General features: G+C 44.1%; 1 protein-coding gene across 1 annotated transcript in view; it reads right to left on the bottom strand.

The window, feature by feature from the left end:
- Positions 1-13,726, bottom strand: part of LOC138619449 (ephrin-A4) — a 31,417-nt gene that overhangs the window by 7,741 nt on the left and 9,950 nt on the right. The window contains exons 2-3 of the mRNA XM_069695927.1: positions 3,875-4,173; positions 250-318 (exon numbers count right to left, since the gene is read on the bottom strand). Coding sequence (XP_069552028.1) covers positions 250-318; positions 3,875-4,173 — 368 coding nt within the window. The remainder of the gene's footprint in view (positions 1-249; positions 319-3,874; positions 4,174-13,726) is intronic.

The raw sequence follows: 13,726 nt of genomic DNA, 5'->3' as shown, positions 1-13,726 counted from the left end.
CTTCATCTTACAAGGTTAAAGATAATGGTTTTGGAGAGTCAAGATAAATTTGGTCCACTGATAATAGTGGAGAATTACTAAAGAAGCGAGGCGGAAACAAAGGGCATAGTAGTAGGGGATAAGTAGCAGTCTAAACATGATGCTATACAGCCCTGATAGTGGAGATGTGAGAGGCTCAGAGAAAACTCTCTTGGTGTACAAAGGGGGGAGCATGAAAGGAGGAAGAGATGAAAAGAGGAGTGTACTCACTGGACTCACAGCACACTGTGACACGCAACTTCATACATGGCAGAGGAGGGCCTTCATCTGTGGGTAGAGCTGAAAAAACAAAAAAGGAAAGCTGTAAATAAGCCGCTTACTTATCAAACCCAACAAACTGAGTATTCAGGATGCTAACATGTCAAATTAGCATGTACCCCGCATGAAACATGCGAGTAGATTTTATGGAGGGGTTTCATTCCGTACATGCGGAATGAAACCCCTCCATAAAATCTACTCTGAGAATTTTCATGCTCCTTTTGAAGAATACTTATCACAAGAAAGCTGTTTTATGTGTTTCGAACCATATCAATACCTCATGATGTCAGTATAAAGAATTACATCATCTCCCCATGTCATATAGACTACCACATATCACACTTATCAACACAACTAAATAAAAGCAATGTAATACACCATTGAGAGCGCAACCATTAAAGCATGCTACTGCTTCAATATCAATACTGATTATGGCCCACATGGGAAAACATATAAACATCAGTGGTATTACTTGTCAGTTTAGCATTGCTTTAACGAAACTAATTTGTCTGGGAACTGCAGTTAAAGGGATTTATATTTGAATAATTCACAAAAAGCTGCTAACTCAACAGGGACCCAACACACAAACCGGGAGTATGATGGCCGACAGTTTGTCTCACTTTGTGTCCATAATTTCAACTGATAAAGAACAGCACAGAATAACAGTGGGGATGTAAAAAGAGGTGATATCTACTGGGGATTCATCGCTATCAATATATGGTTCCTAGTTCTATTCAAGTGCCCCAGTATGCCACGACAGTGTGACTGTGATCCAGCAAGCATAACACAAGGACCCTGAAATTGAGCAGTGAAATAGAATTGAACTATTAGTTGTATTATTATTTACAAATATGTTTTTTCCTACTATGACATGACATAATGTCAGTGTTGACAAAGGCCCAGCATGTGTCTGAAATCACTTTATTTATTTTTTTATTTGCAGGAAGTTAAAAATGCAATGCAGTTTTTGTCAAAGTGGTAAACGATGTTCTGTTAATTTGCTTGTGTTCGCGTGTAATTGTTTGCATTTTCCAAAGTTCAAACATCCTGAGCTGTCTTCGCCACCGTTGCCATCCCCCTCAATGGTTCAATGTCAGGAGCAGCTGACTGTCAGAGGAAGTCAAGGTGTTTCCTGTTTGTGGGGCTCCAGACATGGAGAACTAGTGGTGTTGGTCAGCAGGCTGGTCAGTGGTGCAGAGACCAAGAGACAGTGGGTTGTTAGTCTGTGGGAGAGACAAGCTGAGCCCAGCTCAGGCTGAGCCAACTAATGCCATTAGTGTTTCTAATACTATTGTACTGTTCTCCCAGGCTAATGTCATTATGCAGTCTCCAGTGCTGCACGCCCATTCAGTGCACAAACCCGAGCCAGACATTTGGACCAACTTTACGCCTTATCTTTGATGTGGACAAAACACACACAATCGCTGTGAGCCCGATGTGGCCCGACCAGGGGGGGAAAGACCTATTGTTGCGTTTCTGTGAACTGGCATGAACAACCACAGTAGCCCGGTGTGCATGTGTGTACATAAACACATGTCTGTGTGTGTGTGTGTGTGTGTGTGTGTGTGTGTGTGTGTGTGTGTGTGTGTGTGTGTGTGTGTGTGTGTGTGTGTGTGTGTGTGTGTGTGTGTGTGTGGAAACACTCTCTCATGCCCTCACAATGCTCCATTGTCCCTCGGACCGCAACAGTAATTTATGTAAAGATCCTTTCTTTTCCTTCGTCTCATCCATCCCTTTTCTCCATTGCTTTTGTTGTTCTCCCTTTTCTTTCTCCAATGTGGATTCCACACATCCATCCTCTCTCATCCCTTTCTCCCCTTCTCCCCCTCCCTGTCTTTACTGTCAGACTGTGTCCATCTTTTGCTCTTTCTCTCCCTCTGTCACTCTTCCACGCTTCTCTTCCTCTGTCTGCTTCTCTGCCTGCCTTTTTTTCTCCCTCACTGTCGTCCTGTATTGATCTCCATTTCTTCCTTCTACACTTTGCCGTCCCTCTCTCTTTTTGTTGTCGCCCTTCCATACTATGCATTCGCTTGACTCCTTTCATTCTCTCACTTGTTTCATGTCCTCCCCCTCTTGGACTGACACCAGAAGTTGTAAAAGTAAGTAAAAAAAAAAGTCAACTGATTTTGCAGCCACTAAGCCATCTTCTGTGTCTCTGCCTCCCTTTTTTCCCCTCCAGTGGTTTCAAATAAATGAGTGAGGGGAGACGAACACAGGGGGATGCCATGGAGAAACCATCACTGAAATTGTGTAACAGCCTACAGGTTTATGAAAACATCATATTAATGTCATTCAGCATGAATTTATGGAAAACATTAATGGCTTAAGCTGCTGTTTGCCAACACTCAAGGCCTAAAAAAAAAACCCTCACTGGCTAAAACTACTCTTAACCATTTTATCCCATTAAAATGTAGGGCTGCCTCCCTGGCTACCACACTTTCCCTAACACAGGTGTCTTTGCACAGACTGAAACCTCAAATATTGATATGTTTCTCTCTTTTGGGGCTTTATTATTAGGTTGCCTTTGTAAGGAGCCTGAGGGGAATATTCATTGTTTCACTTTGAAAATCCATTTTTCACCAAATGATGAGAGATTATGCATTTTGCATATAAAAATATATACTTTTAAATCATGCTTGAATCACCTTGTGACAAGGGCTGGCCAACTGAACCTTAATACCTTGTAAATATCAACTGTAGAGCTAAAACGTTCTCAAGTACGCCATTGGTGTTTTGACAAAAAAATATATAATTATTATAGCAACTATTTTAATGATCCATTAATCACCCCCAAAAAGAAAACATAAATAATTTAAAAAAAATCCAAGCTCCCTTTAATTTTCCCTACTGAGTCACAAATATTTATTATATTATATTATATTATATTATATTATATTATATTATATTATATTATATTATATTATATTATATTATATATTATACCATTTCATATATTTTATTTTGAGTCATTGACTGCTGGTTGGGCAAAATAAGAAATCTGAATGTAACATCTTTGAAAATTGTAAAGGATAAATTTTTACTGTTTCTTGATATTTCAGACAATGAATAAATCGATTCGTTGAGAAAGTAATCTACAAAATTATACACACAAGTCTGAGTATCAAAACTATTGAAGAACAAGTTTACTTTTGATATTTGTTGAGCAAATATCTCCTAATTTAAACCAGAAAAATCTTTAAAAAAAATTATTATATTTAGAATATAAATTTGAAAAGCTAACTTGTTCAGAATTTGGCATCTTCTGTGAAATGAATAGCCATCAAAACTCAAGCTGTGTATTTGGACCAGTGTCAAACAGTTCCTTATAATACCCTACCCTAGTTCTGACCTTCTTGACTCTCTAAACACTCAGGCTAAATGACACCCTACCCTCCTCACACACACACACACACACACACACACACACACACACACACACACACACACACACACACACACACACACACACACACACACACACACACACACACACACACACACACACACACACACACACACACACACACACACACACACACACACAGAAACACACAGAAACATACCCATCCATACTCACAGCTGTAGTAGTAGTGTCTCCCTGGCAGGAACTCAAACCCCAGCGAGAAGGGCGTGAACCTTTGGATCTTTTCAGAGAAACGCACTGGTCCGAACGGAGCGTAGGGGGTGTTACACTCCCACCTCTTGATGGCCCGTCTGGTCTCCACACAGCCTTGGAAAGTCTCCTTTGCCACCAGGTAGAGGGCCAGCGTCTCCGGCTGCCCGGGACCGAGGGTCTCCTTGTTGGGGTAGTGGGGGCAGTAGATGTCCAGGTAATCATTCAGATTCAGCTGGATGGACAGATCTCCTGCCGTTAACCTGGAAAGAAAAATGACAGCGGCATTAATATTTCACATAACGACTACAGACTAATACATGACTGAAGGGGGAGAGAGGCAGTGATTAAACACAGACAGACAGAGAAAGAGAGACAGATGACAGGTACTTTATAACTCCTTGGTGCTTGGAGGAATGTGGATTGTTCATCACAATTACATATAACAATCAAATCATGTGATTAAAGGTGTGCAGGTCTTCAAGAATGTTTTGGGATTTTAAAAATCACACTGATACAACTCCATTGTATTTTTAGACTAACCAGGGAGTGTTGTTGAAAGTCAAATAGAGAGAACAACAATTCTTCATATGCTAATTAAGACCACTGAAGGGAGTTCAGTGTAAAATAAACTCCCTCTGCTTTCCACTTTCCCACACAGCACAGATAGACACAGGCGTGTAAAAACTTAAGCGGGCGTGCATGTGCATGTACAACCATGTCAGTCAAGGTTGAGTGGCTTTTGGCATAACAACAACTGTGGACAAGACAGCATCATTAGAACAGAAGAGCTGCATAATGTATGCTTCTTCAGACTGAAGAGTCTGACTTCCTGTCAGCTGCAGTATAAAGAGCTACCCATGTACAAACTAATAGGAGACAGAGAGGATGAGAGAGAGGTTGAGGGAAGGAGATGTAGGACAGAGTAACAGAGGTGAATTTAACATGAAGAAATAATTTTATGAATGACAAAGCAGGAGACAAGAAATGAGGAGAGAAACGTGCGACAAATGGACGGGAGGAGTGATGGAGAGACATGAGAAGAGGCCCAGAGAAAGACAGAAGACTGAGGAGAAGAGAGTTGAGGAGACACGATGAAGCGGAGGTGGAACAAAAGAACAAAAAAAACAAAAAAAGAATAAAGAGAAAAGTTGGATGAACAGGTGAAAAAAGTGGTGTAAAGAGAAAAGAAAGTAAAGTGTTTTAATTAGCGACCCCAGAGAGTCCGAGTGCAGACACACGGAGAGGAGAACAACGGAGTGGAAGAAGAGAGGAGACGGACTTTAATTGGTCTCTTCGCATGGAGCGCAGGAAAAAAAGAATGAGGGGCAGAAATGTGACTCGGGCAGAAAGTTCAGGTCCGTCAGTGGGAGTCTTTATAGAGGGGTGACAGAGCGGAGGAGAGAGGAAGGGAGTGCTGGGAGTCAGTGAAGGGGAACATGGGAGGGAAAAGGACCGTGGAATGGGGAAGGGGCGGTGGTGGTGTATGGCAGAGTAGTCTCAAGTTAAGTAGGTGGACAGAGAAGAGACCAAAAGAATGAATAAGGGGAGGAATGAGTGTGGAGAAGGAGCAGCGGGAGGAGGACGAGACAGAACTGATGAAAAGCAAAATGAAACAGATAGACATGACAGGAAGCAGGAGACTGAGGTGGTCCAGCAAATCTGCAGAGTATCAAAGATGGATGGAGCAATGAGAGCAGAAATGAGTGTCAGAGAGAACAGACCGTTGCTAAAAAACTGAAATAGAAATCTACGTTCTCTGTTAACTTGGAACCTGAATGTGGGTGGAATGGGTGTGTATTTTTGCGACAGATAATGGAGCAGAGAAGAGTGTGTGTGTGTGTGTGTGTGTGTGTGTGTGTGTGTGTGTGTGTGTGTGTGTGTGTGTGTGTGTGTGTGTGTGTGTCCTGGGGAGGCAGGTGTGAGACTCTGGAGATGGGTCTCACCAAAGCTGCTTCCTGCTCAATAGCTACCGTGCAGAATTGGCAATCTATCAGCAGGACAGGACACCATCGATCAGGATCCTTTGCTCAGGACACACACACACACACACACACACACACACACACACTCCCCTGATCAATACCCTCTCTGCGAATGCGTGTGTGTACGGCCATGTCCAATAGCTCTATTACCCGTGTGCGCTAATTACAGCTGAACAAAGGCACTTGATTGTCTGGTTAAGAGAACACTAAAGCACGCAAGCTAGCATGAGCATACCCCCCCGCCCCCCACTACACACACACACACACACACACACACACACACACACACACACACACACACACACACACACACACACACACACACACACACACACACACACACACACACACACTTCATGCTACCTGTGGTGTTTTCTCAGGTCCCTCTGAGGCAAAGAGATGTTTACTTAGTTGCACCAGCTGTGGAAGCGTGTGCATGTAATAATATATGTATGCCGTGTCAACATGCTTCGCCCCCTGCTATGCATGTCATTCACTTCATGCTTCTTCTACGCTCCTCAGGTCCCGTTTCCCCCCCACCCAAACCCCACTACGCATTCCTCCTCACTCCCTTATTCTACTCCAGCTCCTCCCTCGTCTTTCCTCTTTTTGGATGACATGCACTCATCCCCCATCTATTCCTTCGGAGACTGCATTCCCTTGTTCTCTCCTTCCTATTTCTGACTTCTCTCTCCCCTATATTACCTCACCCCTACGCCCCGCAAGCCTCCAACCTCGGCCTGTGCCATATGCACGCCAGCAATTACAGAGTCGGTGTGCTGTACTGATGTCAAACTGTCAGCCCTTTTTTTTTTTTTTTTTTCCCCTCTTCCCTTCCTTCCTCCCTCCCTTTCCCGTTTCTCTGGCCCTGGAAGGTTTGGGTACGCCCTAATTACACTCAGCATCCTCCCGTGCTGCCAGCCACCATGCAGCAGAGTGGTGACAGCACAGGGGCATCACGGGAGCACTGAGGAGCTGTGGGTGTCAGCGAACAGAGCGCTGGAGCAGCCTATCAGCGGGAGAATCCTCTGCAAGCAACACAGAGGATTGGTTGGGTCCAGTGCTGGAGAAGAGGGAGCGGGGCAAAGACAAAGAACAGCGCACCTACTCACTGCATTTAGGCACACGTGGGTGTCAGCGCACACACAAACACATGTTCACACACACCAGGACATAAAAGTACTTCAGGAGAATGAAACAACGCTCTATCCCTTATGCCTCACAGTGATCAGTGACACCTTTCTGAGGACTGGTGCAAGCTCCTGGTTGATAATGAGAAATCTCACAGAGGAGCCGAATCAAAAATAACATGCTGGGCTCTTCAATGGAAAACTTGAAAAGGCCAACATTTATCCCTTTATAATCACAGGAAATCGCATTAAAAATTCAAAAAAAAGCACATAGCTGATATCCTGCAGATGTGTCCATCTAAATGTGTGTGCACGCAGGGGCATATATATATACACGTGTGTGTGTGTGTGTGTGTGTGTGTGTGTGTGTGTGTAGTTATAATGAAATGCAGGGGGTTTACTGTGGCAGAGACCTTTGATCCTTTAATATGAGAGAATAATTAAAGGAGCAACAATCTTGCAACACAGCTTCAGGAATACAGAACAGACACTCGATCACGCACAGCAGCTGCATACTACGCATCCTGAATACACCCGGGCACTTAAAATGTACTGCACATAAACATCGGGGATACAAATATTCTCCTACAATAAAAATGCTAATAATATGCTTACAATGTATGATGCACCCCAAATAAATGCAGGAAATAAATACTGTGTGTACAGTAGGTTTAATACACACTTTTTTTTTTTCTTGTGATGGTGTGCTAACCAGCCCACAGTAAAAGCCTTTTGGTTCCTTTTAGCGACAACGGGAGGCCGAAAAGCTCGGTCGAGCCTCAGTTTTTCCACGGTCAGTCGCAGCAGGGCGACCGCTAACTCTGTGCTCTATGCTGACTGGGCACAGCACGCTGTGGTCACCCTGCCTTGGCTGGGCATAGCATGGCACAGTTTCAGCTGCTGTGTGGGTGCTATAGTAACACTAGTGATATGGGAGGATCTTTGGTGCTTTCTAGGAGGATGACAGGATGGTTGTGAAATGGCGTTGTTCACGTCAGGTTTTTTTTTTTTTTCTTCTTCCGCATTACAGGCCGGGTGGGGATCACCAAATGATTAGAGATGAGTTTGTGCGAAGGGGGCAACGATTTCAATAAATAAATTTAAAAAAAAGTCATAGTGTTGACACACAAACATACCTCAATATTTTGGGTGTCACTGCCCTGTTTGTTAAATCCAACAAGACATCACATGGGCCAGGTCATACCAGCAATAACGTTATCGCATTTGAACGATGTAAAACTGTGCCAGGCTTGCTGTATAGTGCAATTCTGGTGAACTTTTGACACAAACAATTGTGTTTTTGACCAGCTGCAACTTGTCTTGCCACTCTCAACCTTTGAGGGAAGAGAAAACCACAGTCATATTGTTTTGTTGCACCATAAACTTTAATACGAGCTACTCTGCCAGAGTATAAACTGGTCCATTAACTGCAGAGCTCACAGGCGGTTGTGACGCTGAAGTTGATGGTAAAAGTAAAGTCTCTGGGACAAACTGTTTGACGTTATTGTTCGTTCGCAACCGAGTCAGTTGGCGAGCTTGCTTGGTAGGCTGTAGTAGCTGGCAAATGCTAACATATTACTGGTTGTCTCACCGATTAGCAAAGCTCACGATATGATGACCCCCCTCATGGAGATGTACTAATGTTTTATACGTGATGTCAAGGCACTTCATCCCAAAGAATTATGTGCAAACAATACTCGACATAGGTGTGACTGCGGGCAAGTAGTGAAGGGGGACGTCTTCCGTCTTCTCGTGAGTGAACAAATCTAAACACCCAAAACATTTACATGTGATGTTGGGCAGGTGAATACGTCCCGACTTGGGAAGCCTTTTATGGTAAGAGGTAGTGCACGGTTGGGAATAGTTGATGGAAAGTACGAGAGAAGTCATGACAAAATGAGCACAAAGATGTTACTCGAGGGAGTGAGGTTGATAACCAAAGCGAGAGAAGAGTTTTTCTTTGAGGTCTACAAAGCTTCAGTGACCTCCTACTCCACAGGCTATCCTATTTTCAAAGGAAAAAAAATAAAAGCAGAATCATACAACCATGAGTTAGAGAATGAGAGGGACAGAAAGAGAGTTCATCTACTCCACACTTCTTCTCAGAGTTTACAAGCCCGGAGCCTTTTTTGTTTATCGCTTCCTCTCTCCGACTCGATCTTTCTCTACATGGATGTGAAATGGAACAGAATGAGGACAACCCCCCGCCCCCTCCCCGTTCACCTAGCAGCCCCACCTCTCCGCCCCCCCTCCACACTCACACAAAGCCATGCTGTGTCCAGAGCCCAAACACCAGTGTTGTGTCTAACCTGGTGCTTACTCCCCTCAACGCGCACAAACAAGGATGTCACCCCCCACCTCTGACCATCTGGGGCCCCCCCACCACCGCGCCTGCCCAGCTGGCTAAAAAAATCCTTTTACAACCCCCTTCCCACCTCCCACCCTGGAGACTCTGCAAACCCCGCCTCTTTGGATTCCCGGTGTCGTCAAACTGTGGCCAAAGATGGTGATCAACAGCTCCTGACAGAGAGGAAAGAGGGACTTAAGGGGAACAAGCTGTTGTGCTTATCTACTCCTTCCTGTTTGGTATGCCTATGAGTGTGTGAGAGTGTGTGTGTGTGCGCGCATCTTTGCTTCCTTCAAGGTCAGCAGGAAGTGTATCTCTTCTTAACACCAGACCTTTTGCTTTCTTTTCATTGACTCCTAATCTCGACATGTGGATGGTATGTGAACTTTCTTGCGACAGTTTCCCGTCTCCTGACTCGATCTGTGTTTTTTTCCTTACATGCGAGTTCTGACCACTAAAATGCATGAAGGCTGTCCACATCTTCTATGCAATTTCCTGGGGGAAACCCATACGCCATCAGACAAAGCAAATGCTTTTGTTCTCATAAATAAATGAAGAATACGAGTACATGTTCACACACATAATGCAATGCATTATACAGTGTGAATATGAATTTCGTGCGTAAGTGTGGGTCACTATGGCTGTATGTGTATAACCTAGATGGAATGATTGGTTGCACGTATCTTGCACCAGAAGGCACGGGGCATTCAGAACCACTACACTCCTCATTCAAACTGTGTAGATCAGCAGGCTGGACCCACACCACCTATCAATTTACAGACACATAAAACACACACACACACACACACACACACACACACACACACACACACACACACACACACACACACACACACACACACACACACACACACACACACACACACACACAGGCGCGCACTGCTTCAGGCCAAAAGGACTCTGAGCCTCAGGTAAAGACAGACCCTATTTTCTGCCTGTTATGGCATAGGTCCTCCTCAGTGTGTGTATGTGTCCATTCTGTGGGACTCAGCAGCACAACAGGATGTATAGCCACGGCCAGCAGAACTGAGGAAAATTGCATGATTCAGACCCGCCGGACCCATCAGTATGGAAACCAATTCATCGGGACCATTTTGATATGGCTGCAGTTCTGCAGAAGCCATCATCCCCTTCTGTGGCAGAGCTCTCTCATGCATAGGCACCACTCTCCATGTGTGGTCTAGTATGAGCTTAAAATAGGCTTTCCAGTGACTTTTCTGGAAGGTATGAAATTACTGTCCACAACATAAATGGACAAGAGTGTGGTCTCGCCGTCTATGGCTTGTTTTTATTTTCGCCGCTTGACCAGAAACGTTGCCTCACGACAGCCACCAGCACTGCAGCAGCTATAAGTCTGATTTGACGTTCTCACCTGCTCTGCCTGGAAGCGGCCACACTCTAGAAATTAGTGCGAGGGGAATAAAAGGGCATAAGATGAAGAGTTTAAGCTCTCATGCAGAGAAGAATGACGGGTAAAAAGTGAGTGCAGCGAAAGAAATGTGCATGGGCGAGAGCGAAGTGCGCGTACGGCGAGGGGTGTGCAAGGGGGTAAATAAGGTCAGACGTGCTGTTGCCAGGACAACAACCAATCCGGTGCTGGGATTGGTGCCAAGCCAATGCCCCACCCATCCATCCTTCGTTCCATCCATCTTTTTCTTGCATCCCTCTGTCGGACAGCCTAAACCTCAGAGTAATGAGTGCTCTCCATGTTCCTGCAGTCTAAATGGAGCTGCAGCATAAATACAGGGCTGATTTGTACAGGTGCCAGGCTCGTATACATAAACTTGAATACAGCTACAGTACCTCACCGCTCAGACAGCGTACGAGGAGGGCGGTGGGGGGTAGGACGGTGACAATGATGGGTATACAGAAAAATCCATGATTCAAACTATTTATGAAATCTATCAAAGTGTATTTCCACAAAGTGGCAGCCGGGCTGATCCACTGTGTCAACATCATTTGTCTCACGTTTATGTACTAACGTTGCTGCTTGGACCCTTCTGATTCACACAGTGCCAGAGCAGATAAATCTATCTAAATAGAGCAAATTAATGTTAACATTATGACAAAAAGCACTTATATTAAGGTTGATATATAGGGTTAATAACAATGGACTGCATGGTGGTAAAAATAGTAAAATAGAGAACTGGGCAATTAAACAATAGGAATTAAAGATGAGTAAAGTAGAAGAAAAGAGTTGGCCTTGTACCTGTATCAGTTATAAGTAATACAAAAAAAAAAATATTACAAAATGAAAATTTAGTTTAGCATGTTGGGCAAAGATGATTTGACAACTTTGGAGGCGACGTCTGCTTTGAAAATTATTAAGGTTTTGTTGCCAAGCCACTTTCGTACACATTAAATGCTGCAAATTGGCATTCAATCAAGTACGACCCGTCTTTGCTTGCAATTATGATACATCATGCTTTTTCCATTAGCTGTTCTTGTCATTTTTCACTTCACATAAGACATTTTTAGTAACATCTTGTAAATTTTGTTCTTGATTTCTTGTTTTCCTTCCAGAGTTCATCTTAACAGTATATGCTCTACACTCTCATCTATTATTTAACTATACTTAACTACACTTATCTGTATCCCAGGTCTTTCAGCCCACCTGTGTAAGTGGGTTAAGGAGGACATGCAAGCAACACCCTTTAAGACGCACGCCCACATAGACACACATTTACTCGGATACACTTGCTGTAGTGAAAAGGGTGCTCGTAAAGCAAATACACTCAGCCAATAAATCAGACTTGGCTTTGAGAATCCATCATTTACAAAGTGGGTCACACTTCTGATGCTGCAGACACTCTTTCTTTTCCATTCGTGTGCTCTGTTTTTATCTCTCTCTCCATGATGTGAAGGTCAATGCTGGATAGGCAGCATTTATCCCAGGTGTGCATTCCCTCTCGCTTTCACCTGTGTCTGATTATTTGGTGGTTGTAAGCTGAGGAATGGCCGGTTCCTGGGCTAGAGCTGTCCTTGAGTCCGTCAGACAGACAGGCACACACAGTTAAGAGATGTCAAGGAAACCTGCCCTAATACGCCAAAAGGCCTGAATTATTTAAACAGACGGAAGGAGAGGAAAGGAGAAGATGGCAGCGAAAAAGATTGGAGAGGCATAAGAGTTAAGGAGTAAATAGAGTAAAACTGGCCACTTTCAGCCCCTCCGACTCCTGGTGAACTTATTTAAAAACTTCTATACTTGGTTTCACTCCCATCTGCTGTTTTCCACCCTATCTTCAGCAGTTCTCATTTCCTTCTCAAGTCGGTATGCCTATACCTTCTCATCCGCTCTTCCCTCCACTGCTTCTTCCACCACCATTTTACCCACTTCGCCCTCCCTTCCTCCCTCCTTCTCTCTGTCTTTCTCTCTGTTTATCTAAGCACTTTCACGGTCACTGCTTTGGAATCCCAGGAGTCTAAACTGCCCCCTTCCCTCTCCCTCTCTCCCTCGCAGCCGATCCATGCCTCCCTCTCCCTCTCCATCTTTCTCCGTCACAACGGTTAAAATTCATATCGCTCTGTGCGTCGGGGGTATGGAAGGTCCCCTTTATTCCCCCTCAAGGCAGCCAGCTTTGTCCTGTTCTAGTCACGCACAGCAGCCTAGCTGCCCCGCCCTCACACACGAGCACATATTCACACCAGCGGTAGGACACTGACACTGATGTCTAATACCTATCAAAAGAGCTAAGAAATAAAATGTATGATTTTTTTTTTTTTTTTTAAGTCTGCATTGTGCGTTTGAGTGGGATTAGGTTTAGGCCCTTGAAGGCTTCTGAATCGGTGTCATTTATAAACTAAATATTGAGCTCTCGTATACCATCTTAAATGAGTGAAATAAAATTCATGCCTCTGATATTTGTGTTGATATAACTGGATGGCATGATGTGCCTTGAAGTCAGATGGCCCTGAATTTCTTAGAAAGGCCAGTTGAGTTCCACAACACTGATGAAAGGTTCAGACACAATGAGAGGGGAGGGGAGGGGGGGGGGGCAGAGAGGAAGGAAGTGGCGAGGGTCAGGCGGAGAGGTGCAGACGCTAGTCTAGCACAGTGCCAACAACAGCCTGACACTCAACTGGGATTATCTGATTAATTTGGGATTAAAGATGACTGGTCACTGCTTTAAGTAATGAACCACAATGACCCAAAATTACAAGATTAACAAAGGAGGTACGGCATGTGTGACTGGTGGCGAGTGGTTTTCTTTAGAAGAATACAAAAATCACTCTAAATCCGAAGCAAACTAAGCAAATACCACAAATGCCACTATAATATCTACCTCTGATGAAGAGAACTGGTCTGAAAGCAAATCCATCTGGATTGTAATGT

This window comes from Brachyistius frenatus, unplaced genomic scaffold, assembly GCF_029030835.1.
Source record: "Brachyistius frenatus isolate BFR_SWC_R1_liver_20210118 unplaced genomic scaffold, ASM2903083v1 Contig_20, whole genome shotgun sequence".
Classification (NCBI taxonomy): domain Eukaryota; kingdom Metazoa; phylum Chordata; class Actinopteri; family Embiotocidae; genus Brachyistius; species Brachyistius frenatus.
This window is presented reverse-complemented; position numbering and strand designations above follow the sequence as displayed.